Below are 22,856 nucleotides of genomic sequence, written 5' to 3'. Positions count from 1 at the left end.
CAATGTTGTAGGCTGGCTAAATTATATTTAAGTTGGGGTTATTTTCACTGCCTACTTATGTAAGTAACTTTCATGCCTCTGTTTTAGGAAGTCTGAAGTCTTGCCAGTCTAATGAGTAAGATATTGCTGGGATGCTGATTTTTTATTTCCTGTTCTAGAAAGTGGTAGAAGAAGAAAAACAGGAACATGTGGAGAAGGTTAAAGAACTTTTGGGCTGGGTGTCTACCCTAGCAAGGAATACACAAGGAAAAGCTACCTCATCCCAGTCCAAAGAATCAACAGACATTGAAAAAGCTATTTTGGAACAGCAAGTGAGTAGAAGGTCCATCTCCGTCTACCTGGGTAGAATAATATGTGATAATGCATTAGGTGGAATAATAGAAGTCACCTATGGACCATTCCAGAAGTGATTGTTGCCTGAGTAAATGTTAACTTCTAGGACTTAAACTTAAGAAGTCATCTTGTTTGTACATCCACCTTTTTAATCAGCTGTAGCTCATTGGTAATAATAATTTGACCTAAGCTGCATTTTTTCCCTAGGATTTTTAGAAAGTTAATTTCAAATAATTTTTGACTCTTAATTCTTGGGTTTTGAAGCTTTTTCTCTTTATTTGTACTACATAGGTTCTGGCAGAAGAGCTGACAACCAAGAAGGAACAAGTCTCTGAAGCCATTAAAACTTCACAGATCTTCTTAGCTAAGCATGGTCATAAGTGAGTGTAAAATGAGAGATTATGGTACATCTGGGGCCCTGCTCTATCTGGCTAAAACTTAAATTCATGATGGGAATTCAGGCTATAGACTTCAGGGCAGCAAAAGCCAAACTACAAAAAGCCTTGTAGTTCATACTAAGGAGTTTGCATTTTACTTTGTTGGCTATGGGGAGGGATTTTAAACATGATTGGATTTTGTTTATAAAAGTTGCTAGAACAATTATGTAGAGAACGGATTGAGAGGAGCTATAATAGAGGCTGAGAGGCCAGTTAAGAGGCTGATGACAGTGTAGGCAAGAAATGGTGAGGGATGGAGAGGAGGAGACTGAGTCAAGAGATATTAAGGATGATAAATCTATGGGTTTGGTGATGTATGAAAATCATCATAAGTGACAGAAATTTGAGTTATCAGCATAGTAGAATCCATAAGGGTGGATTAATGCAAAAGGGCTTTTCAGGGTTTCTCAGCTTATAAAGGAAACCTCAGAGAAGGAAAATGAAAATTATGAGTGATACCTTTGAGATTGGCCTGAGCAACATAGCAAGACCCCGTTCCTACAAAAAACTAAAAAAAATTAGTCGGACGTGGTGGTGCGGGCCTGTAGGCCTAGCAACTCAGGAGGCCTGAAGCAGGAGGATTGTTGGAGCCCATTAGTTTGAGGCTGCAGTGAGCTGTGATAGTGCCACTGCACACTGTAGCCTTGGTCACAGAGTGAGACCTCGTCTCAAAAAAAAAAAAAAAAAAAAGATAGGAGAAACTTTATGGACTGAGTTTCAAGGACAAAAGGGAGGAGATAATAGGAGAAAGGTCCCAGAGGACATAGGAGAGAATGAAATTTATCAACAGGTAAAAAGTACAACCTTAAACAGGAGTTGAGACAGATTTTCATCTAAGGTATGGGGGAAAGGAGATTAAGAAAGGTGTGGATAGAGGTAAATTTGTCAGGAGCGAAGCCAGAAAGTTAGAGAATTAGTGCCCAGTGGTCTTGATTTTCCTTTTTTTTGAGAGAGAGTCTCGCTCTGTTGCCCGGGCTAAAGTGCCGTGGCGTCAGCCTAGCTCACAGCAACCTCAAACTCCTGGGCTCAAGCAATCCTCCTGCCTCAGCCTCCCAAGTAGCTGGGACTACAGGCGCACACCACCACACCCAGCTAATTTTTTCTATTCTTAGTAGAGACAGGATCTCGCTCTTGCTCAGGCTTGTCTCAAACTCCTGACCTCGAGCTATCCTCCCGCCTTGGCCTCCCAAAGTGCTGGGATTACAGGCATGAGCCACCACACCTGGCCTGTATTTTCTCTTTGAAATAGGCAGAGAGGTAGCTGAAAGTTAGGGTGGTACTGAGGACAAAGGAAGAGGGGCTTGGCTAGAAATTTCCAAGAGGATTGTCAAGAAATATTCAGGCCTAATTGAGGTTAGAAACCAGTATGATCTTTCTATCTGGTTATGGGATTTTTTTTTTCCTCATTGGATATACTTAGCAGCTGGGGTGTGGAAGCAGGGAAGTCCAGTGGTTTGATTGACCTGGGGGTAGGGTTTTATCAGGTTAATGAGTGGAGAGTATAAGGAAAATGGTAAGGAATTGATTAAGAAGATGAACTGTGGGATCTGGAATCTAAAGAGAAGAAACTGAAAATCATAGAGAGGAGTGACAGATTAAAAGAAAACAGAGGGATCAAGGAAGGCTTTGGAGACCTGAGTGAGTTAATGCATAGTTCTAATATAAATCACCATAGTTCATTCTGAGAAATAATAATGTAGAATGAAAAAAGCAAGTTGTAGGATTCACCAGATTCAAGAAGTTATTACCTCTGGGGAGAAAAGGAAAAGAATGAACTTGGTGACAAATACACAGTGGGTTTTAATTATATCTGTAATATCTTATTTCTTAGAAAAGGATCAGAAGCAAATATGGTAAAATAGTAAAATTTGTTAAAGCTGGGTAGCTGGGCAACAGGTAAATAAGAATTTGTTATATTCTTCTGTCTAAAATATTTTTAAAAGAAAATAGGTGTCGGAGTAAAGAAAGATAAAACTGGAAGGGGAAGATATGGTTACAATCATATGATGGATTCTTAAAGACTAAGATTTTAGAAGTAGAATAATTTCAGATGATGGCAGAGTCCATGTCTGCCATGTGTGGATGAGACTAAAGTGGAGGCCATTTTGACTACAAGCATAAGGTGACATAACATTGACATCACCAAAAATTGTGACTTGATTTGAGATAGGAAAACTATGGATAAGATGCCAAATCTTCAATGAATTTGGAAAACTGACCATAAAGAAGTGGTGATTTTGAAGCAATAGGGGAGAGTTTGGAGAATGTTTTTTTCCTAAGAAAGCTTTAATGCTTCATTATCCAGGCTTTCAGAAAAAGAGAAGGAACAGATATCTGAGCAATTGAATGCCCTGAATAAGGCTTACCGCAACCTTTGTGATGGTTCAGCAAACCAGCTTCAGCAGCTTCAGAGCCAGTTGGTTCAGCAGACAGAACAAAAGGTACTTTTAGTTTTTATCTCCAAATGTTGGGAGGGTACCTTTTGAATGGTGTAAAAGCAGCTTTGCTGATTGAGAGTCATGATCACTAGCTTTCCATGACCAATGTGACTTAATTTTTAACTTCATTTTAGCAACCATTTGTCTTGTGTTTCTTTACTGGGGTTCCATGATGTGTTAGTCAGTCCAAAACACTAAAAGGCACTTATGGCTAACCCTTTAGATCTGGTTCACCTTTTCTGTCTTCTGCTACTTTGTGACAGACAACAGTCAAGGAGAACATAAATTCTGTATTATGTCTGATCACAGGGTAATAAGATTACTCCTGTGTGGCATTGTCACTCAGAAGTTGACAGCCAAGAGTTCTGGATATTGGGAAGAAAAAGCTGTGAACCTCTTCCCTCTATACAATGAATAATGAGAAATGTTCAGTTCCAAAACAAACTGGTGGATTAGCTACACTGACTGAGACGCTGGTTCTCCTCACCCATAGTCATCTCATCGTGTGGCATCTTTACCAGTTCCCACTCCATGTTCATTTCCTGGATCATATGAAAGTCATTATAGTTCCTGCTGGTTGTCCTAAGTTCTTCCTGGATATTTGTGTGTGTGTATACTTACCATATTATATACATGTGTCTCTGGGATATATATGTGTGTTTGCCTGCTTATTTCCTATGTTGTGAAGCAGTGGCCAACTTATGCGGGGCAGGCCAAAATTTAAGCTCATGTGGTAATCAAATTTGATCCATACAGTGCTCAAAATGATATTCAGACAAAATATGACTTGACTCTGGTCCTTGAATATAAAATTTGCACAGCAGGAGCTAGAGTTGACCACAAGACAGAACCAGCTGTGATTTGATGGTATATTTCCAAAAAGAGCATGCTGGTGTAGCATCCTCTGTGTAAGGTAGCCCTCTTCTAACGGCTTGTTGCTTCACCATATAAGGGAGTACGTGAAAAGTTTTAACAATTGCTTGCTGAGAACTGAGAACATCCAGTTCTCATTTTGAAAGGTTAAAAAAAGAGGGAGGGGGGAAGAAAGGAAGAAAGACAAGCTTCTGAGCACCACTACATTGAGCATGATGTGTCCCCTGTACTGTTTGTGTGTTTCATGTGAAGTATTGTTCTGATTAACTGACATCCTTGCTTACAAGTTTCACTAACCCTTTGGAGTTTAAGCACAAATGCACAAAGGGAAAAGAGGACGACCTGTTTGGGGTTCTTTTTTGCAAAAAACAAACAGTCGCATGCTGGACGCTAACACCAAGCTTACACTGTGTGTGTGACACGGCTGAGCTGCTCCATAAGGCTCTATCTCTTATCTGCCCAAGGCGTGCTCTGCAATTCTGGTAAGTAGAAGCCTTTTATGTTTTCTTTCCTCCTCCCTCTGTCTCTTAATTCTTGTTTAGGTCAGAATGTCCATGTTCATTAGGGTTGAAATGGATATTTCTCTGGATTACTTCCCAGCTCAGTGCTTCCTGCCTGTCCTCCAATTATGAGGGTATTAGAAGGAACAGTGTAGTCTTTTCTCTTTGGCTAGACTCCAGCCAGGCTTTTCTTCAATGTCAGCATTTCTGAGGCTCCTTGAATCTCATAGAAGAAATAAGAAGGTTTCAAAAGAATCTTTTTCTTTGTCATATTGTCTGCTTCTGAATAACCTTTACATCGATTTTCTAAAAGGAATTTTTCAGGTATCTGAAAGAGTTATATGCCATTGAGCTTTTTCCTCCAATCTCTATAAAGTAGAAACATAGTGAATTCGCATAATATACACATTTAACTTATACAAATTGAACTCTACATTCTTGGTCAGAAAACAAAGGGGAGTGGGGGAAACCAATAATACTTTAAGTAGTATGGAGAAGTCTGTCATTTATTCCTTTAACTGAACACATCCAGTGATATGCAGATGTGAACCAAATCTACATTCTGTCATTCGCTACCCATTCTGCATTCTTATTGTGTGCAATTCATCAAGCTTGAAATCCTTAGTGCATGTTTTTAAAATCTGGGTGGGAAATGGCTTAATGAGTTTAAGGGTTTCCTTATTATTTATCTGTTTATTCATCAAATGTTTATTGAAGTGCAGGTACTGTTCCTAGACTTGCATGTGCAACTTATCTGCTTTTATGGAGCTTACTTTACACTGAAATAAATGCATTATTTAGGAGGCAGGGAAGTGATTGGCAGTTGCTTCAACAAGATCCTCTGTGGATAAGTTTGAGTTATGTAAGAATCAGAAAGTAACGCTGACCAACCAGGAACAAATAAAATCATATATGGCAAATGAAAATAATGAACATGAACAAGAAGAGCTGAAAAGTAAGAGAATAATAAAAGTGATGAAGTATTCTAAGTGGTTAAACACTTAAATGATTTAAAATCTAAATATATCATTCTGTGATAAAAGGCTTCAAAATGAGAATTCTTCAGGAGTCGTTTCTAGGATTTGCAAGGGTAATTTTGACAATGTATAAGTAATGTGCCTTATTCATTGACCTTGGAACTTAACTCCTGTGTAAGATGTGACTGTAACGTACTTGTTCTTCATGCTCTTCTGGATCTGACTGAGAAGGTAGTATAATAGCAAATAATTTAGAGTCAGACCTTGATTTGTTTCTAGAACTCACTAGTTTTGTGACTTTGGACAAGTTACCTAACTTCTCTGTGCCTCATTTTCTTATCTACAAAGTAAAGACTAAAATAATTGTTTTCATTGGATTATTGTGAGGCATAAATATTTAGATTTACAGTGCTTAGTAAATCTAATTAATAAGTGGTAGCTGTAATCATGGGTGTTGTACTACCCATTCTAGCCCAGACCAGAAGAAAAGTTACTAGTAGTTCCAGAGGCAAAGGAATCAGTCTGTTTCTTTCTTGACTTACTAATTCCAAGGTCTAGAATTAATTTAATTCAAGCCACTGCTTTGGGAGAAGCTACAATTGGCCATCAAGAGTTTGCCCCAATTGCTAAACAGTTTCTTGAGTAGTATACACAGGCCCATTTACTGGGATGCACAACTGCTCTGTGGCTATTTGGCTGCTTAAAGCTCTCTTCTCATCCAATGGACCAGTCCTGCTGTGCTCATCAGCAGGGAAGTGCTACTTCCAGAGCCTTCCGCATGGTTTGTAACACTGAAAAGTTATTTGGGGTTGAATTCTCACTTTTTGGGAACTAGTATGTGTCTGTAGAATCTTTGTGATTATTTAGTCTTAGAAATAACTATTCTCTCACTGCTTGCCACTTTGTAGAGCTTGTCACTCAGATATGCTAATGCTCTAATACTATCTTTCAAGTAATCTGTGAACTTCTGGCCCTGTTAAACATTCTGTAGTTTAGAAAAAAAAATATTTAGCATTAACACTGCTAGGCTTGCTTCAGAATATTTCCTACATGTTGGGGCTTATCCCAGGCTGGGTTTTTCTTGTGGTCAGATTTTATATAATATAGTTCTTTTTTTTTTTTTTTTTTTTTGTTTTTTTTTTTAAGAGAGAGGGTCTCGCTGTATTGCCCAGGCTGGTTGTGAACTCCTGGCCTCAAGCGATTCTCTTGCCTTGGCCTCCCGAGGTGCTGGGATTATGGGCATGAGCTACTGCACCAGGCCTATAGTTCTTTGAGTGACTCCTTTCAACAGTTGTGCTTCGACATTGGCCCTGATTCAGTTTTCTTTTTCGTTTTTTCTTTTAGGGTTACAGAGCAGTTGCTGGGGTGATTGACCTAGGCACAGTGGAGATATTTCCCATCTTCAGAGCTATGCAAAAGGGCCTTATTGACCAAGACACAGGCCTTGCGCTCCTGGAATCCCAGGTTATCATGTCTGGCCTCATTGCCCCTGAGACCAGTGAAAACCTCTCTTTGGAGGAGGGCCTAGCCAGAAACCTGATCAATCCCCAGATGTACCAGCAACTCCAGGAACTACAGGATGCCCTGTCCTTAATAAGCAGACTTACTGACAGCAAAGGCCCTCTTTCTGTGGTGGAAGCAATTGAAAAGAGAATAATCAGTGAGAGAGCTGGACTGAAAATCTTAGAAGCTCACCTGGCAACTGGAGGTTTCTGTCTTTCCCCTAGTGAGAACTGTATTAACCTGGAAGAGGCTTTTCATCAGGGCCTCATTTCTACATGGCTTCATTCGGTATTAGAGTCTCATCTGAGATCATCCAAGAATTTGATAGACCCCAACACAGCTGAAAAAATCAGTTTGCTGGATCTGATGCAAAGATGTATTGTCCACCAGGAATCAGGGTTGAAACTTCTACCCGTCAAGCAATTGGCAGGAGGAATGGTGAGCTTGAAATCAAGCAGGAAGGTTAGCATTTTCCGTGCAGTTCAGGAAGGACTAATAGATAGGCAGGTCACTGTCCGGCTGCTGGAAGCTCAGCTGTTTGCTGGTGGCATAGTAGATCCAAGAACAGGACACAGACTAACAGTGGGAGAGGCTGTAAGACACAATCTGATTGACCAAGATATGGCCTGTGCTATTCTCATAAGGCAGCTTCAGACAGGAGGCATCATAGATACTGTCACTGGGCAAAGGCTGACTATAGATGAAGCAGTAAACAATGGTCTTGTAGCTGCTAAGATTGCTCTGGTGATTCTGGAGTCTCTCTGGTCATTCATGGGGTTGTTATGGCCTGAATCTGGAGAGATCCTCCCAATTACAGATGCCCTAGAACAGGGTATTGTGTCTACTGAACTGGCACATAAAATCCTTAGTAACCGACAGCATATTAAGGCTCTGTTTATACCAGCAACCACAGAGATTTGGTCCTGGAAGAAAGCAATGGAAAATGGTATCTTGGACAAAGATCTTGCCAATAACTTAAAATTGATTTGTATACCTGATGTAATGCCCCACATGCAAGTAACAGACTCTTCAAGCATTAATCCTGGAACAGCAGCTGTCCTGTGCAGCAAGGGCCAACCTGAGGGTGCAGCAAGCCATAATGAGAAGCTATTATTTCAACTGATGACTCACAGCTATATTAATGTGCAGAATGGACAGAGGGTGCTTCTGTTAGACAAAGAGCTGATGGAGACACTAACATGCAGAAATGAATCTCCTCCAGAAGTGTTTGGAATCAGGCACCAAAGACTAGAAACTCCTGAGGAATTGCAAGAATCAGCTAATATGAAAATCACAGGAACATTGAGTGATGAGCTGACTGTGAAGCCACATGTGTTCCAGTTTTCTTCTCAGAACAAAGAATATCCCGATCAGGAAGATTGTGCTGAAGCAAAAGGGGAAAAGACCATTGTGGAAACAGAACATTCTCCTGTAGACCCTGTAAAGGATCTGTTTGTAAGAGAACAAAAAGAGAGAAATCCAAATGTTGGCACTTTGGAGGTAATAAATAAAGTCAAATCAGAGTTACAAAGGCAGTTGTTAGGTACCAAAAAGGAAGACCAAACAGAAATGTCTACCAGAGAAAATGTCAGCAGAGGACAACTCCAGACAGTACCTCCAGGGGAAGCAGAAGGTGTACCCTTGGTGCCTGACCAAGATTTTTTTTCTGTTGAGACATCAATGAAAGAATGTGAACCTCTCAGAAATACTTCCTTTACATGTCAGAAAGAACAAGCAAACACTCTTGAGACTGAATATATTCCAGGTGAAACTGGAAGACCTCTTATAAAATCCCAAAGCAAAAAGTCACAGCTTCAGGCAGAGAAAACTCTAGGTATAAAATCAGAACTCAAGCCTAAAAGTGATATGAATATTCATTCTCCACACAAAAAGAAAGTGTTAAATAAAACATTTTTGGCTAGGGATGACCATAAACAAATTCAAGAAGGAAGAAACATTGCAGGTGGTAGTACGATGATGTTAGGAAAGACTGATGAGGAAGATAATGGTAGTGAGACTTCCCTGTCATTCAGTCATCATTCAGAATTGCTTGAAGAAGCTACCTTAAATGCATTATCTGCACAGTTGCTAGATGGTGGTATCATTCATGAACAAACAGGTCAAAAGCTCTTACTAAATGAAGCAATTGCTCAAGGCATCGTGCCAAGCCACACTGCTGTGAAACTTATGGAAAAGCTGAACATGTTTCGGGGCTTCTTTGACTCTCAAACCTGTGAGTCTTTGACAACTGAAGAAGTCATTGATGAAGGTCTGATGGATGAGAAATTATTACATAATGTCCTCATGGCAGACAAAGCTATAAGTGGTGTCTTAGACCCCCGTACCCATACACTGTGCTCTGTCAAGGATGCAGTTGAAGTTGGACTTCTTGACAAGGAAACAGCCACCAGAATTTTACAGGGGCAGGTGGTGACTGGTGGAATTGTTGACCTGAAACGAGGCAAAAAAGTTTCTGTAACTTTGGCCTCAAATCTTGGCTTGGTGGACAGTGCTGACCAGATAGAACTTATAAATCTGGAGAAAGCTTCCAAAGGCAGAGAAGCTGAAAAAACAGTTAGGGAGAGATTAATTAGTTTACAAATGGAAACAACAGGACTTACAGACCCTGACAGCAAAGCCCTTCTAACAGTTGTGCAGTCCATTGACAGAGGTCTTTTGGAGAGAGAGGAGGCCATTCATTTGTTGACTAAGCAGGTGGTAGATGGAGGTATCATTCACCATATATCTGGGATGAGACTTTCTGTTGATAATGCCCTTAAACATGGCTTAATTGGTGAAGATTTAGCCAAGCAACTCAAAAAGGTTGAGAACTTAAACCTCCATCAGTTTTTTCATCCTGAAACAAGGGAAACTATTTCCCTTCCTGAAGCCATAAAATTAGGTCTTATTACCCCAGACTTGAAAAGAGAAATCCAAGAAATTCAGGCCTTTTCTGGAAACTTTGTGGATCTCATTTCTAGCCAGAGATTGACCTTGGCAGAAGCTAAAAAAGAAGGATTATTAACTAATAAAGCAGTACTGTCTTTAGGAATGATGCATGGGATTGTAGATCCCGAGAATTACAGAATTGTTCCCTACTCAGAATTAGTAAAGAAATGTAAGATTGATATTGAATCTGGGCAGAGATACCTAGAAATAATTCCCTTCTCAGATATTAAAGATGGGGTGAGTGACAAAGTGCTTACATTGTCTCAAGCAGTTCAGCTTGGAAAAGTAGACTTTGTACCTACACTGAAGGTTCTGGAAGCTCAGGCAAACACTGGTGGAATCATAGATACCGCTACAGGGAAAAGACTGACATTGGGATCCGCTTTGGAACAGAAGTTGGTGGATGAAAACATGTTCAGAATTATTGCATCTCATCAGGTGTTAAGTGGAGGAATTGTTGACATATTTAATGGTCAGAGAATGACTGTAAAGGAAGCTATTGAAAAAGGATTTATCAGCTCTGAACTGGCAACTATGATCCAAACAGATACTTCAGAGTTCAGTGATCAAAGGGCTCAGGTTGAAAAGGAAGATGGAATTGAAGTATGTGAGTTCAAGAATGAATTTCTAAGAAAGGAAATGTTTATTGCTTGTAATCAGACTGTTGAAATGAGTTGTGATAAAGCAGAAGATGAGAGATTATTTCAAATTGAAAGTAAGTCTGCACAGGAAAAGAAAGTACGAGTTTCTGAGGGGGAGCGGGCAAAAAAGAGCAGGGAAATCTCATTAAAGGAACAGGAGTGCAAGGATCAAGATGAGTGGAAAGCATCTGCAGATGCTGAAGAATCTGTCAGCGTCGTAATTCCTCATCATCTTAAAGGTAAATCCTCGGACCAAGTGTCAGTAACACACCCTCACTCTGAAGTTTGTGATTTTAAACTCAAAGAGGTGGCTAGAAATAACATGGAACAAAATACAGATGAAGAGCAGGAAAAAGAAATAATCTCTCATATGCAGCAGTCTATCTCACATTTAGATTCTGGAGAAATAAGAGAAAATCAAGGGAAAATGGTTTCAGAAGTGCAACACGCATCGTATTGTGAAACATCAGGCAGATTGCTGAGTGAGCAGGTTATGCAGCAACCAGTGAATACTAGGATGAAAAGTAAGAGTGAAAAGAAGGAGATGATTGTAGAAGAAAGTATCAAAACATGCAAATCAGCAGTTCTTTCTAAAGAAAAGTTGAATCAAAAAACTGCCATTGGAGATGAGCATGACTCCAATATAATGACTCAACCTATGGAAATGACTGTAAGTGAAAAAGGGAAAGAAGCTGATAGGGAAATGGGATTATCTGTAATTTGTAAAATTGAAGACTCTTCTTTCCAAATGATACCCAAAGGAATTTCTTTAAAAAATCAGGATACTTTAACATTTTTTAGCTCTAAACAGGCCAGTGAAGGGGAAGTCAAAAATTTAAGCCTCTGCTTGACTTTAAAACCAGAAGAAAATTTATCTCAAGAAATTACTTATGGGGCCCAGAGTGAACCTTTCCCTCCCGTGACCCAAAAACCTGAAGGATTGCACTACCAGGAATCAGCTGGAAAAGCCCAAGTTACAGACACATCCCAGATTTCCAAAACAGACGAATCTTTCCAAGGAGCCATCAGACAGGAGACCAACTATTATCAAGATTCCCATGTTACTTCTAAGACTAAGGAAACCAAAGATCTGGTTTTCTCATCTAATGACTATAAAGATGAGTCACACCCAGAAGTACCTTTTGACCCAACAAGAGCTCTTAATTTGGAAGAAATTACAGTTTCTAAAGTAGATCCAAAAGAGGTCAGTTATCTAGAATTCTCAGAGAGAAAGCACCTTCATCATCAGGACAACAAAAGTGATCATGAACTTCCTGGAATTCTCAAATCTGAAATAGCAATGCAGGAAATAACTAGAGAGAAATTTCTAGAAATGGCAAACCCTGCAGGGGTTATAGGTTCAGAAGTGGGGTCCGTTGAAGGCATAGTGACTCAGAGAGGTCCCAGAGTCTTGGTATCCCTTCCTCCTGAGAAACTATTGGAAGATGGGTCTCAAAAAGAGAGTACAGGGCAACAGGATGCCACCATTAGTCCCACTATTCCAGAGACCAGGGAAGAAAAGACAGTGTCCCTAACATTATACTCTACAGTGAAGACAGATGAAAAGACACCACAGGAAAAACTTGGAGAGAGCCCTGGTAGTGAACAAACTCTCTTCATTACTGCACTTGGGGAAAAGAGAAATGAAGATGAAAACCTGGAGCCCCTCAGAGCAACTCAAGTAAGTTTCCCAGTGGTGTGTTTGTATTTTTTGAAAGATATAACTAGTTTAATGCTAAAATTCTTAACTAGATACAGAGTTTATATATGGGTAATGGTGTGCATGTGTACATTTTAGGGTACTAGATATTACTTAATTTATCATCTGTTTGTAATATAGTTGTTGAAAAATTAGGCATTGGCTCAAATGTCTTTCTAAAATTTTCAAGGGTTTTGAATTAGAAACTAACATTGCAGCTTATTTGAAATACTGGGATGATGCTATCTAAAATCAAAATAGCTTTTGGACATTTTGCTGAAGTGATGCTTGTAGATTGATAATTATGAGCTTCTGCTCTCTGAGGAAATTAGTAAAATCACCTTTGTGTATTGATTTGAAATGACTTAAAATAACATGTTTTATTTTATTCTACCCTATGAGTAGTAAAAATTGCTTTTTTCTATTTGTCTAACAAGAAACCCGTCTGCTTTAAAAGCCAGCTTAAAGGCTTTCAAGAACTGAGTTTTCTTTTTGACTCCGCAGAATGTATTTAACCGTCGACTCTGTTTAGAACATGATGAGAAGCTAGTATCCTATCTATCTTTGTTACGGGACATTGAAATGAGGACCAGACAGATTCAGCCTCTGGAACTAAACCTGGCAGAACTGCAGGATCTGCTGTGTCAGGCCAAGGTAGGTTCCCAGAGTCTTCCACCAGGCATACCGGCTTCAAGATAGTTGCCTCCCTCTTCCTTGGAAATTTCAAAGCTTAATGGGACCTGCTTGGCACTCTATTCCAGGTTAAACAATCTCAGACTCTTGTCAGATAATTGTGGGATGGGCTAGGTTTGGAAGACTGGATAAGATTTATAATGAACAGGCTTGAACAGACTTGGCTATGAATCTCATTACTAGCATTTGTTATCTGTGTGATCTTGGATTGAATGAAATAAGTTCAAAGGCAAAGAGCCTGGCTAGGAAACTGTTGTAGTAATTCAAGCAAGAAATGTTGAGGGCTTGAAATAGTAGATTGATATGTAAATTAATCTCTATTACTTCCCCACACGCTACAAGACATGAGGAAAAAGTATTTTTAAAAAATGCATAAACTCACAAAGAATAAATAGGAGAACAAGAGAGGAGAAAACAGCAGTAAAATTTAGAAGTTAGAAAGCAGACAGATGAGGAGGAGCCTTAGCAGACTAAAGAAAACCAGATCCTAAACTTGCAGTGGAGGAAGCTAAGGAACAACCTGATTTACACTGCAGAACTCCCTAAAGCCTTAAAAATTGGTAGCACCAGAAAGCAGAGAAGAAAATGAATATGCAAACAGGATTGTAATTTGTTTAAAGTTTGTTTACAAAGCAATTAGACCTTTAGATTTCCAACTGACTTCACATAACGGGGCAACTAACTGCTCATGCCTCACTCCAACGGAGACTGGAGGTTTATCCTCTGAGGAAAGTAATACAGACTATCTCTAGACTAGGAAGAGCAGCCATACTTGCAGGTAAGGATTCTGTACTGAAATGTAGGTTTAACTGGAAGTTCACATACATGCTGAATCTTGAGCTTCATCCTTCCTTCCCTCATGGTTTGAACAACCCAAGGGGAAAGACCTAATATTAATAACACTGATATGAATGGTTTCCCAACTATGTGGCCTAACTCTATCATCCTCAGTGAAGACTACAGCCAGCAGACCTGCCTCTGCATACAGAGTTTGTAGTTAGATTTTTAGGTCGTTGCTTTCAAACACGAGCATCCAGGACAGAAAGGACAAAAAATTGCTGGTTGTGTTGGCTCACGCCTGTAATCCTGGCACTCTGGGAGATCAAGACGGGAGGATCCCTTGGGCCCAGGAGTTCAAGGTTGCAGTGAGCTATGACTGTGCTATGGCACTCCAGCCTGGGTGACAGAGCAAATCCCTGCCTCTAAAAGATAAAGGACAAAAAATAGATTGAAAAAATGTAACTGAAGGACACCAGGAAACACAGGAGAAGAGACTCAAAGGAGGAATAAGTAGCAGTATCAGCTATTGCAGGGAGACTGAGTACAATGAGGACTAAAGGGGAGATTTACCTATAGAAAGTTATTGGTGACCTTGATAAGAACAGTTTCAGTGGAGAGGTGGGATATAAACTAACTTGGAGCAAGAGTAAATGGGAAGTTGGGAAGCAGAGACAATTAATGTAGATCATTCTTTCCAGAAGCTTTATAGTGCAGATAAGGGAGGGGGTAGGACATGAGCTAGAGGAAATGTATTGAAAGCAATGTTTTGAACGGTTTTTTGGGGCTGAGGAGAAAGAACCAATAAAAAATGACAACTTGAAATTAGAAGAGAGAGGAGGTAATAACTGATAGCATCAATTCCCTGAGAACATAGAAAGATGGCTTTGACAGGGAGGAAGAGTAGCTCTTTCACTGAAACTGGAGGTTAAGAGCTGTCCCAGGATCCGAGTCACGGTGAGGACAGAGATTGTAGAGGTTTCTTTCAATATCCAGAGTATGGCCTTGGGTAGGGTGGCTGAAGGGAAGTGAAGATGGTGCCCCAAAGAACTCCAAGTTCTTCCACAGCTTATTTCTGGCTGCTTTGTTGAGGATCAGAATATTACAGACTAGCTGAGTGGGAAGGCTGGTTTGGGATATTTTAATGTCCTTTGGTTCCACCCTCTTGGAATTTGGAGTAAAGAGTCATCCTTTGGATTGACTTATTTTGTAGCACATTAATTCTGCATGACTGCTCCCTGGCAAAGGCATAGTGACAGTCTTGGAGAGGCAGCAAGTTGTGTTGGAGGAAGCACTGCACTGAGCCAAGAAACCTGAATCTGAGTCCTGGCTTCACTGCTCACCAGCTGGGTGACCTTGAGCCAAAAAAGTTAACATTTTTAAGTGATCAGGCATCTCTTCTGTAAATCCAGAATAATAACGTCTACCCTGCCTACCTCATTAATTAGTTGTTCTGAGAACCATGTAAATTAATGAATGTATATAGAATGTTTTCTAAGCCCTAAAGCCTATGCAGGCATGAGGTGAGAGAGAAATGTGTTCATAGCTGATTCCTAAACAGCAAAATTTTAGTCTTGATTTTTGGAGGTAACTCCACTTTATTTCCTCAGGTATTAGACAGGGAGCTAAAAGATCTGTCCGCCTTGATCAGTCAGGAGTTGGAGTGTGTGGATCAGATTATCGTCAGCCAGCCTCAAGAGGTCCCTGCTCAACTGTTGAAGGCTCTAGAGAAAGATGCCAAGAATCTTCAGAAGTCTCTCAGCTCTGTGAGTGACACCTGGAGTTCCAGGTTACTTCACTTCCAGAATGCTGTGGAAGTAAAAAAGGTAGTTATTTTTATTTATAAAGGCTCACAAAGTCTGGGCAGACTTGGAGATTTTTTATAATGTGATTTTCCGTTTCTTAGACTAAAGTGTTAAATCAGCACATACAGCTAGAAGGCAAACTTCAAGATCTGAGAGCCTGGGTTGGCAGTACCAATCTTACTCTGAACAGCAAGGAATATAACAGTGAAATGGATGCTGACAGCCTGAATCACTGTCTCCAGCAATATGAGGTAAATTCTCCACCCATTCTCAAGCACGTTTTATTTGTCCTTTGAGTTGTATCGATTTTATTTTTCTACTAGGCAAACTGGTATCTGTACTTATTTTTCTTAGAAAGCCTGATTTTCCATTTTGTAAATAAAGTCAGTTATGTTTAGTTATCATACCCCTGGAACATCAGTGATTATGATTATTTCTCCTTTCAGCTATTCCGAGAGAGTATAGAATGACCAAATGACCTATTATCAATTTCATCTCCTCTTTATCAACACCTAGGATCTGCCTTTTGTTTCTCTTTAACCCAAGATCTAACCCTACACACAGTGCAACTTCAGGAGAATTTTCGGTCAGCGATCTAGAGCATGGGTTGGCAAACTTTTTCTGTAAAGGGCCAGATAATAAATATTTTAGGCTTTCGTAGGCCATATGTAAAATGTCCCATCTCTATTGCAATCACTGAATTCTCCCATTGAAATATTAAAGCAGCCATAGATAGTACATAAACAAGTGGTTACACATGTGTTCCAGTAAAACTTTATAAAAATAGGTGGCAGGCAAGATTTGGCCTAAGGGCCATAGCTTGCTCACCCCTGATCTAGAAAGATGCTTTTTTTTCTTATTAATACCCAAGTTGATTCTTTTTATTAGTCAGGGAGAGAAAAGTTAAGATTTTGAGATAACATGTGAGCCAGAGAGTTTTCCCCCAATATTGTTCTCTCTCTTCCTTTTTTTTTTTTTTTTTTTGTGTGTGTGTGTGTGTGTGTGTGTGACAGAGCCTTGCTCTGTCACCCAGACTAGAGTGCAGTGACATCATTGTTGCTCACTGCAGCTTTAAATTCCTGGGCTCAAGCGATGCTCCTGCCTCAGCTTCCCAAGTAGCTGGGACCATAGGTATGTGCCACCACACCTGCTAATTTTTACATTTTTTGTGGAGATGGGTCTCACTCTTGCTCAGGCTGGTCTCAAACTCCTGAGCTCAAGGGATCCTCCTGCTTTGGCCCCCCAGAGTGGTAGGATTACCGGTGTGAGCCACCACACCTGGCCTGTTTTCTTTTTTTGTTATATTTAAGATTATATCAGCTATTACACTGGTTTATCAACCCTCTGCTATATTGAGTTGTCCCTCTCCTTAAACTCTTCAGAGAGTCAGAGCAGAACTAGAAATGTCTTCTCCTCTGTCTTCTCCCTTTTGCCCAATCTTAAGAGAAGCAGACATAAAAGTTTATCCATGGTTAACCTTATGTACAAACTCATCCCTCTTTATCATGCAAGAGTTGACCTGCCTCTTTCTTTCATACCCCTTATCCAAAGATGCTGGGGAAGAGAGTAGCAGACTTTATCTGTTTGCTAAGATATTACAAAGAAGATGGCATGAAAAAAATTCATATGATACAGTATGAGATATAAAAACACAGAGCGTCTCATGCATTGGTGCTCTCCGCTAGTTATAACTTACATGAATTCTCGTATGGAATGAGAACAACAGTCTAAGCCTTGTTTTCTCAGTGATAGTTTTCTAAACCTGTATGTTCATAGAGGAAGGAAACTTTGTCTTATGATAAATATCCAGGAATGCCTCCCTGCCTACTTTGCAGGATTGATTGTTGTCAATTTCAAAGTGATAGAGTTATAGATATTCTGTTTTTATTGCATTCAGTATGACGTAAATGATCACTAAATGTTCGTGGGGAAATGACATGTTTTTAATTGTCTGAAAACACATAATTTTAGTGTTTTGGCAGTTTTTACTACTTTGTGAGGAATATAACCAAAATTCGAGTAAGTCTGACTGTAATCCTTCACAGTTTAAAAATGTATAAATAGCATTATTTACTCTAAAACAAATTTTAGTGACCTACAAATAAATTATATATTTTCTCAGTATTAGCACACCAGTAACTCATTGCTGGACAAACACAAATAGGTATGTGAACCTAAGAGAATATACTTTACAGATATATCTCAGATCAGAAATTCATGTTACACTTTCTAAAGCTTAAAAAAAATTCATAGATTTTTTTTGATTAGCAATAGTATAATTTTCTTAGGATAAATAATTGAAAGTTTACTGTATCAAGGTCCAGCAAAGGAAACTTAATTCTAGTTTGTAAGAAGTTTGCAGAGACCGAAAGTAAGAGAAATTTCCAATGCTAGTTTGGCTGTAGAATCATCAATGCCAATTATAAAAACATAGGAAATTAGCCTCTTTTTGGTTCTGTTAGTTCCTTGATTAGAACCAATAGCTTCAGCATGAATAGAGAGACAGATGTATTATTTGCTTATTTTTCTTTCCCCATTTACCTTAGGATTTGAAACAGCCCATGGCTGAAAGGAAGTCTCAGCTGGATGCTCTTGCTTTTGATATTCAGTTCTTTATCTCCGAGCATGCCCAAGATTTGTCCCCTCAGCAGAATCGACAGATGCTAAGGCTTCTGAATGAGCTGCAGAGGTCCTTCCAGGACCTTTTGGAACAGACTGCAGCTCAGATGGATATCTTGCAGGGCCATCATCAACAAATGGAGCAGGAAGCCCTGGTTAAGGTCAGACTGATCCAGCAACTGGGCTCAGTTTGTCTTTTGGGATGTCCTCTGTCTTTGGGTTTTCTGGCCAGATTCCATGAATCATGATTTCAGGAACCTGGGTTTACCAATTTTAAAATTTCATGTCTTTCAGGCCAGTATGGTCCTGGTCCAGGAGACAGCTATTCAGGCTGTTTTTCTTGCTGTGTTTTTGGTTTTGTGTGCATGAGTGAGAGAATATATATGTTTGTGTGTGTGTGTGCATGTGCAGGTGTTTTCTTTTAGTGAGACCCTTCCTTCACCGTGTCTCCGACTTTCAAATGAAAATCATGTTCCTAGTCCTTTCTTCCCGTTACTTTCTCCCTCAGCATTCTTTTGAGGGCCATTAAGGATATCTCGATACTCTGAGTTCTTGAGAAAAACAGTTCTGAAATCAGTTTTATTTTGGGGCTTTTCAAATGATGTACAGTAAGATTCCTTGACAATCTTCAAACAGCTGACAAGAAACTTTTACCAGAATCATATTTTATTATAGCGCCTTTTAAACCATTCTACCATCTTCCATCACAACCTTCTTGCAAAACTCAACATAATTGCATTAATAGTAACATCATTACCTTAGAATACCTAGAATGATACTTATGCCATTTCTGCTGTTTGAATAATAAGTTGGCATACAGCAAAATGATATTAGAATTGTCATTATCACCAGAAAATTTGTCTCAGGAGCTCCTTTATTAAATATTTTGTTAAGTATAATTGAGCTTTTGAGTCATACTTAAGGAAATTAGGTTCGTCAGTGCCATATGTCCCCTGTTACTGCCTCATAGTTTCAACTGCATTGCAATTGAGAGAAAATACTAATGAAATGCTTCAGCTTACTTTCCAAATCTGAACATTTGCAATGCCATAACTTGGGAATTTATAAGGCATGGTGTAGCCTGCAGATAGTTAATGAAGTAGCATTGATCTGAGCCACCTTAATGCCTAGCCCAGATTCAGGCTAGGCCCCTGAGCTGCAGCAGGCAATAGAACTGCATGTGAACATTCTCCCTGAGCACGTAATTAATTCCACAATGTTTATTAACCTTGTTGTTGTCAGAAATGCTCTGCTCCTCTCTATATTTGCTCTGAATGTGTGTGTATGTCTGTGTGTTAACTTGTTTGCTTTGCTTTTTTCAGATTCAGTCTGCACCCATCCTAACCCATGAAGATCCTGTTTTACAGCTGAAGAGCTCTTAGGAGTTCTATTCCAGAGCCTTTCTATTTGTCCTAAAGAGGGGGAGAGAGGGCCAATTTGGGCACCTGTTTGTAAGTGCGGGTGACTAACCATCAGAAGGTAGAAACTGGTGGAAAATGGCTTTAGATGGATGGTCAGGAGAACACATCATGCTCAATTGCTCAGTCAGGTGCTTCAGTGTCATGCAACTGAGATGAGATCTAGAGAAAGATCAGGCACAGAAACACATTCCCTCTCTCCCCATGGGCCTGGCTTTTCCCTTTGATATCAGTGTAGACACCTAAAGGACTGAGCCGGTTGGTATTCTTGGGCAGTTTCCTTCTAAAAATAGCCAAATTAAGCCCCTCTTGCCTGGCATATAATCATTCTATTTAATGAGTCTCTGCATTTGTGAGACATTTGATTTATAAAGTCAGCTCAATTATTAATAAGCTCAATTAACTTATGAATTTCCTTCTAGTCCAGTTCTTCTACTTTTGACTTAATAAGTAGCAAATCCTCTGGTTGTAATAGAGGGATTGATCAGAACCACTAATATATTATCATTATTATCTCATGTGGATTTCAAGCATATGGGCTCTCTGTTCTCCATTTCTAGGATTATAACAGCAATCTGGCAAAGGAGCTCTGAAACTAAAACCTGAACTAGAAGCATTCACTCTCAAAATTACCCTCGATTATCATCCAGACCATAGAGCCAGATCAACAGACTGTCCAAATAAGGGGAGCTTCCGAATATGATTTCTGTGCCTTGTCTTGTTCTAGTCTCCCATCAACTTTCCATCCTTGAAATATAACTTTCCAGTTTTATATTTTAGGGAGTTATCTTGCATTTATAAAATGAGAAATAGTAATTGTCTTTTGACCCCTTTGCATTTTAATTAGACCCTGCAGAAACAACATAATACCTGTCATCAGAAACTAGAGGATCTTTGCAGCTGGGTAGGACAGGCAGAAAGAGCACTGGTGGACCACCAGGGCAGAGTCACCCAGCTGGATCTCTCTGCTTTGCAGAAGAAGCAAAGTGACTTAAAGGTCAGTGCAAATTAGTCCATTTTTTTATTCCTTCAGTAAGTATTTTTAAAGGCTTGCTATGTGCTAAGCATAGTGCTTAGCATAAATAACAATGATAAACAGATATCATCCCTGTCCTCATAAACATGCCGCACAGTCTAGTGGGACAGACAGACATTACACAGGTTATTACAAAAATGCACATATAGTTATTAGCTGTTAAATCTATAAAGGAAAAGCTATGTGAGAACAGAGAACCCAATCTAGTCTAGGATGTCAGAAAAGATTACCTTAAAGAAGTGTCCCTTAAACTGAGAAATGAAAGATATGTAGGGGTTAATGCATGAAGGGGTGGGAAGAGGAAGAGAACTTATCAGGCAGAGGCATCTGTCTTGAGGTGAGAATGGGATTAAGCACAACACAACCAAGAACTGAAAGAAAGCTAGTTCAACTGGACTGCGAAGAACAAAAGGAAAATTAGTGAAACATGAGGTTGGAGAGGTAGGTGGGACCTATATCGTGTTGGACCTTGTAGACCACATTAAGGTTAAGGAGTGATAGCCAAGAGAATATAAAGGACCAACAGGCTTTGGCTATGCTAGAATCATGTTGTTAGTTCTTATTTATGAAAAGAATGATCTCTTTGAAGATAACTCATTGCAAAAATTTCTGCCATTCAACATGTTTATGGGCAATCTCCTTTTTTGTCTTCACAAAATATTTGCTTAGAAAACTAAATATTTTAAAATTTCTTTGCATGATCTAAGCCTAAACCTTAAGCAAATTATAGTCAAGGACTAGCAGATATGTCATCCTAGCCATTCCATCTCTGTACTATTAAAGGACTCAGAAGTACTAAAGTTGAAGGCTCTGCCATTCCTCTTTTCATGTATTAAGGACTTACAGGACAACATTCAGAATCATGCCACCTCGTTTGCCACTGTTGTTAAAGACATCGAAGGGTTCCTGGAAGAGAATCAGACCAAGCTGAGCCCTCATGAGTTGACAGCTCTTCGGGAAAAACTTCATCAGGCTAAGGAACAATATGAGTCTCTTCAGGAACGGACACGGGTGGCCCAGAAGGAGCTGGAGGAAGCAGTGACCTCAGCCTTACAGCAGGAGACTGAAAAGGTTACCAGTCTATGATATTGATATTTTTAAAAAAAGAAAATTTTGGCACCTACAAAAATAAAAGATAATGAGGGGAAATTGTCTTACTAGAGAGCATAGAATCACACAAAAGGGCTGCTTTACGAGCTGGTGTGTGAGTTAATCTTTATTTTTATAAGAAACATCCAGAAGAACTTCAAGTCAGAAAAATTGGTAGGAAGTACATATTACCAAAGAAGAGAAAAAAAAGTCTTGCCATACTCAGTACACTGGCTAATTGAAAATGTCAGAAAGAACTTAGTGTGGGAGGGTATTATCCCAGGGAGGAAAACCAAATGACATATGTCTAACATGAATCTGGACTGGTGATCTAAGAGTTTGGGGAAAATATCTGTGGAGTCTTAGTGGGCCACAGGCTATCCTTTAGCTGCCTCTATAGTTACGATGGGAATCATGGCACTGGGATAAACTAAAGAGAAGATAAATCCCCAAATGGTCTTCTGTACCTCACTCAGCACTGGCAGATTGAATCTGAATCTTGTTCAGACTTGAGCTCTGATGCTAATGAGGGAGATAGAGAACATGGAAAAGAAATGTAAGTTATCTGAAGATAAATTGTGAAATACATGAATGTATAACTTGGCATAACCAATTTAATTATTAAAAATACTTGTATAGCCTGTAAATAGAATTTTAGGGGCAAGTTTAAGAAGTAATGTTTTGTTTGGTTGAGAAAAGGATGAGAGAAGTCTGCCTTTCCTTTAGGGAGGAGCAGCCAGATAATTGAAGGTGGCTATGCTATTTTTTACCCTACACACCAGTGCATCATTCTGTGCACCTAGAGAGGATTCCACGAAGCTTTGCTGGGTAACAGGACTAAATGATCTCTTAATAAAGTCTTTTTACATCCTAGAATTTGCTCTACCTCTCTTTTTTTAAATGCAGTAAGATAGAGACAAAATCTAGAGATTGTTTTGAATAATTATTTTTCAACAGACTTCAGAAGATATTAATTCCTTTTTGTATGTGTAAAGACTATTTATACCCAGTCTCAGAGCTTCTCTTTTTCTTTAGCATGAAATTCCCCGCCCCTTTACTTAGTCTGTGG

General features: G+C 39.4%; 1 protein-coding gene across 5 annotated transcripts in view; it reads left to right on the top strand.

Annotated features, from left to right (window-relative positions):
* MACF1 (microtubule actin crosslinking factor 1) overlaps positions 1 to 22,856 on the top strand; it is a 314,885-nt gene that overhangs the window by 182,523 nt on the left and 109,506 nt on the right. For 3 of the 5 annotated variants that reach the window (XM_045548191.1, XM_045548189.1, XM_045548188.1), the window contains exons 33-37: positions 159 to 311; positions 625 to 713; positions 3,076 to 3,211; positions 20,510 to 20,659; positions 21,536 to 21,769. In XM_045548191.1, coding sequence (XP_045404147.1) covers positions 159 to 311; positions 625 to 713; positions 3,076 to 3,211; positions 20,510 to 20,659; positions 21,536 to 21,769 — 762 coding nt within the window. Of the gene's footprint in view, positions 1 to 158; positions 312 to 624; positions 714 to 3,075; positions 3,212 to 6,902; positions 12,333 to 12,854; positions 13,005 to 15,430; positions 15,647 to 15,726; positions 15,877 to 18,171; positions 18,406 to 20,509; positions 20,660 to 21,535; positions 21,770 to 22,856 lie in introns of all 5 variants that reach the window. The other 2 variants (XM_045548185.1, XM_045548186.1) reach the window with 1 other exon arrangement.

The sequence above is a fragment of the Lemur catta genome, chromosome 3, assembly GCF_020740605.2.
Source record: "Lemur catta isolate mLemCat1 chromosome 3, mLemCat1.pri, whole genome shotgun sequence".
In the NCBI taxonomy this organism is placed as follows: domain Eukaryota; kingdom Metazoa; phylum Chordata; class Mammalia; order Primates; family Lemuridae; genus Lemur; species Lemur catta.
Note: the sequence above shows the minus strand (reverse complement) of the source record. Positions and strands in the feature narration are given on the sequence as shown.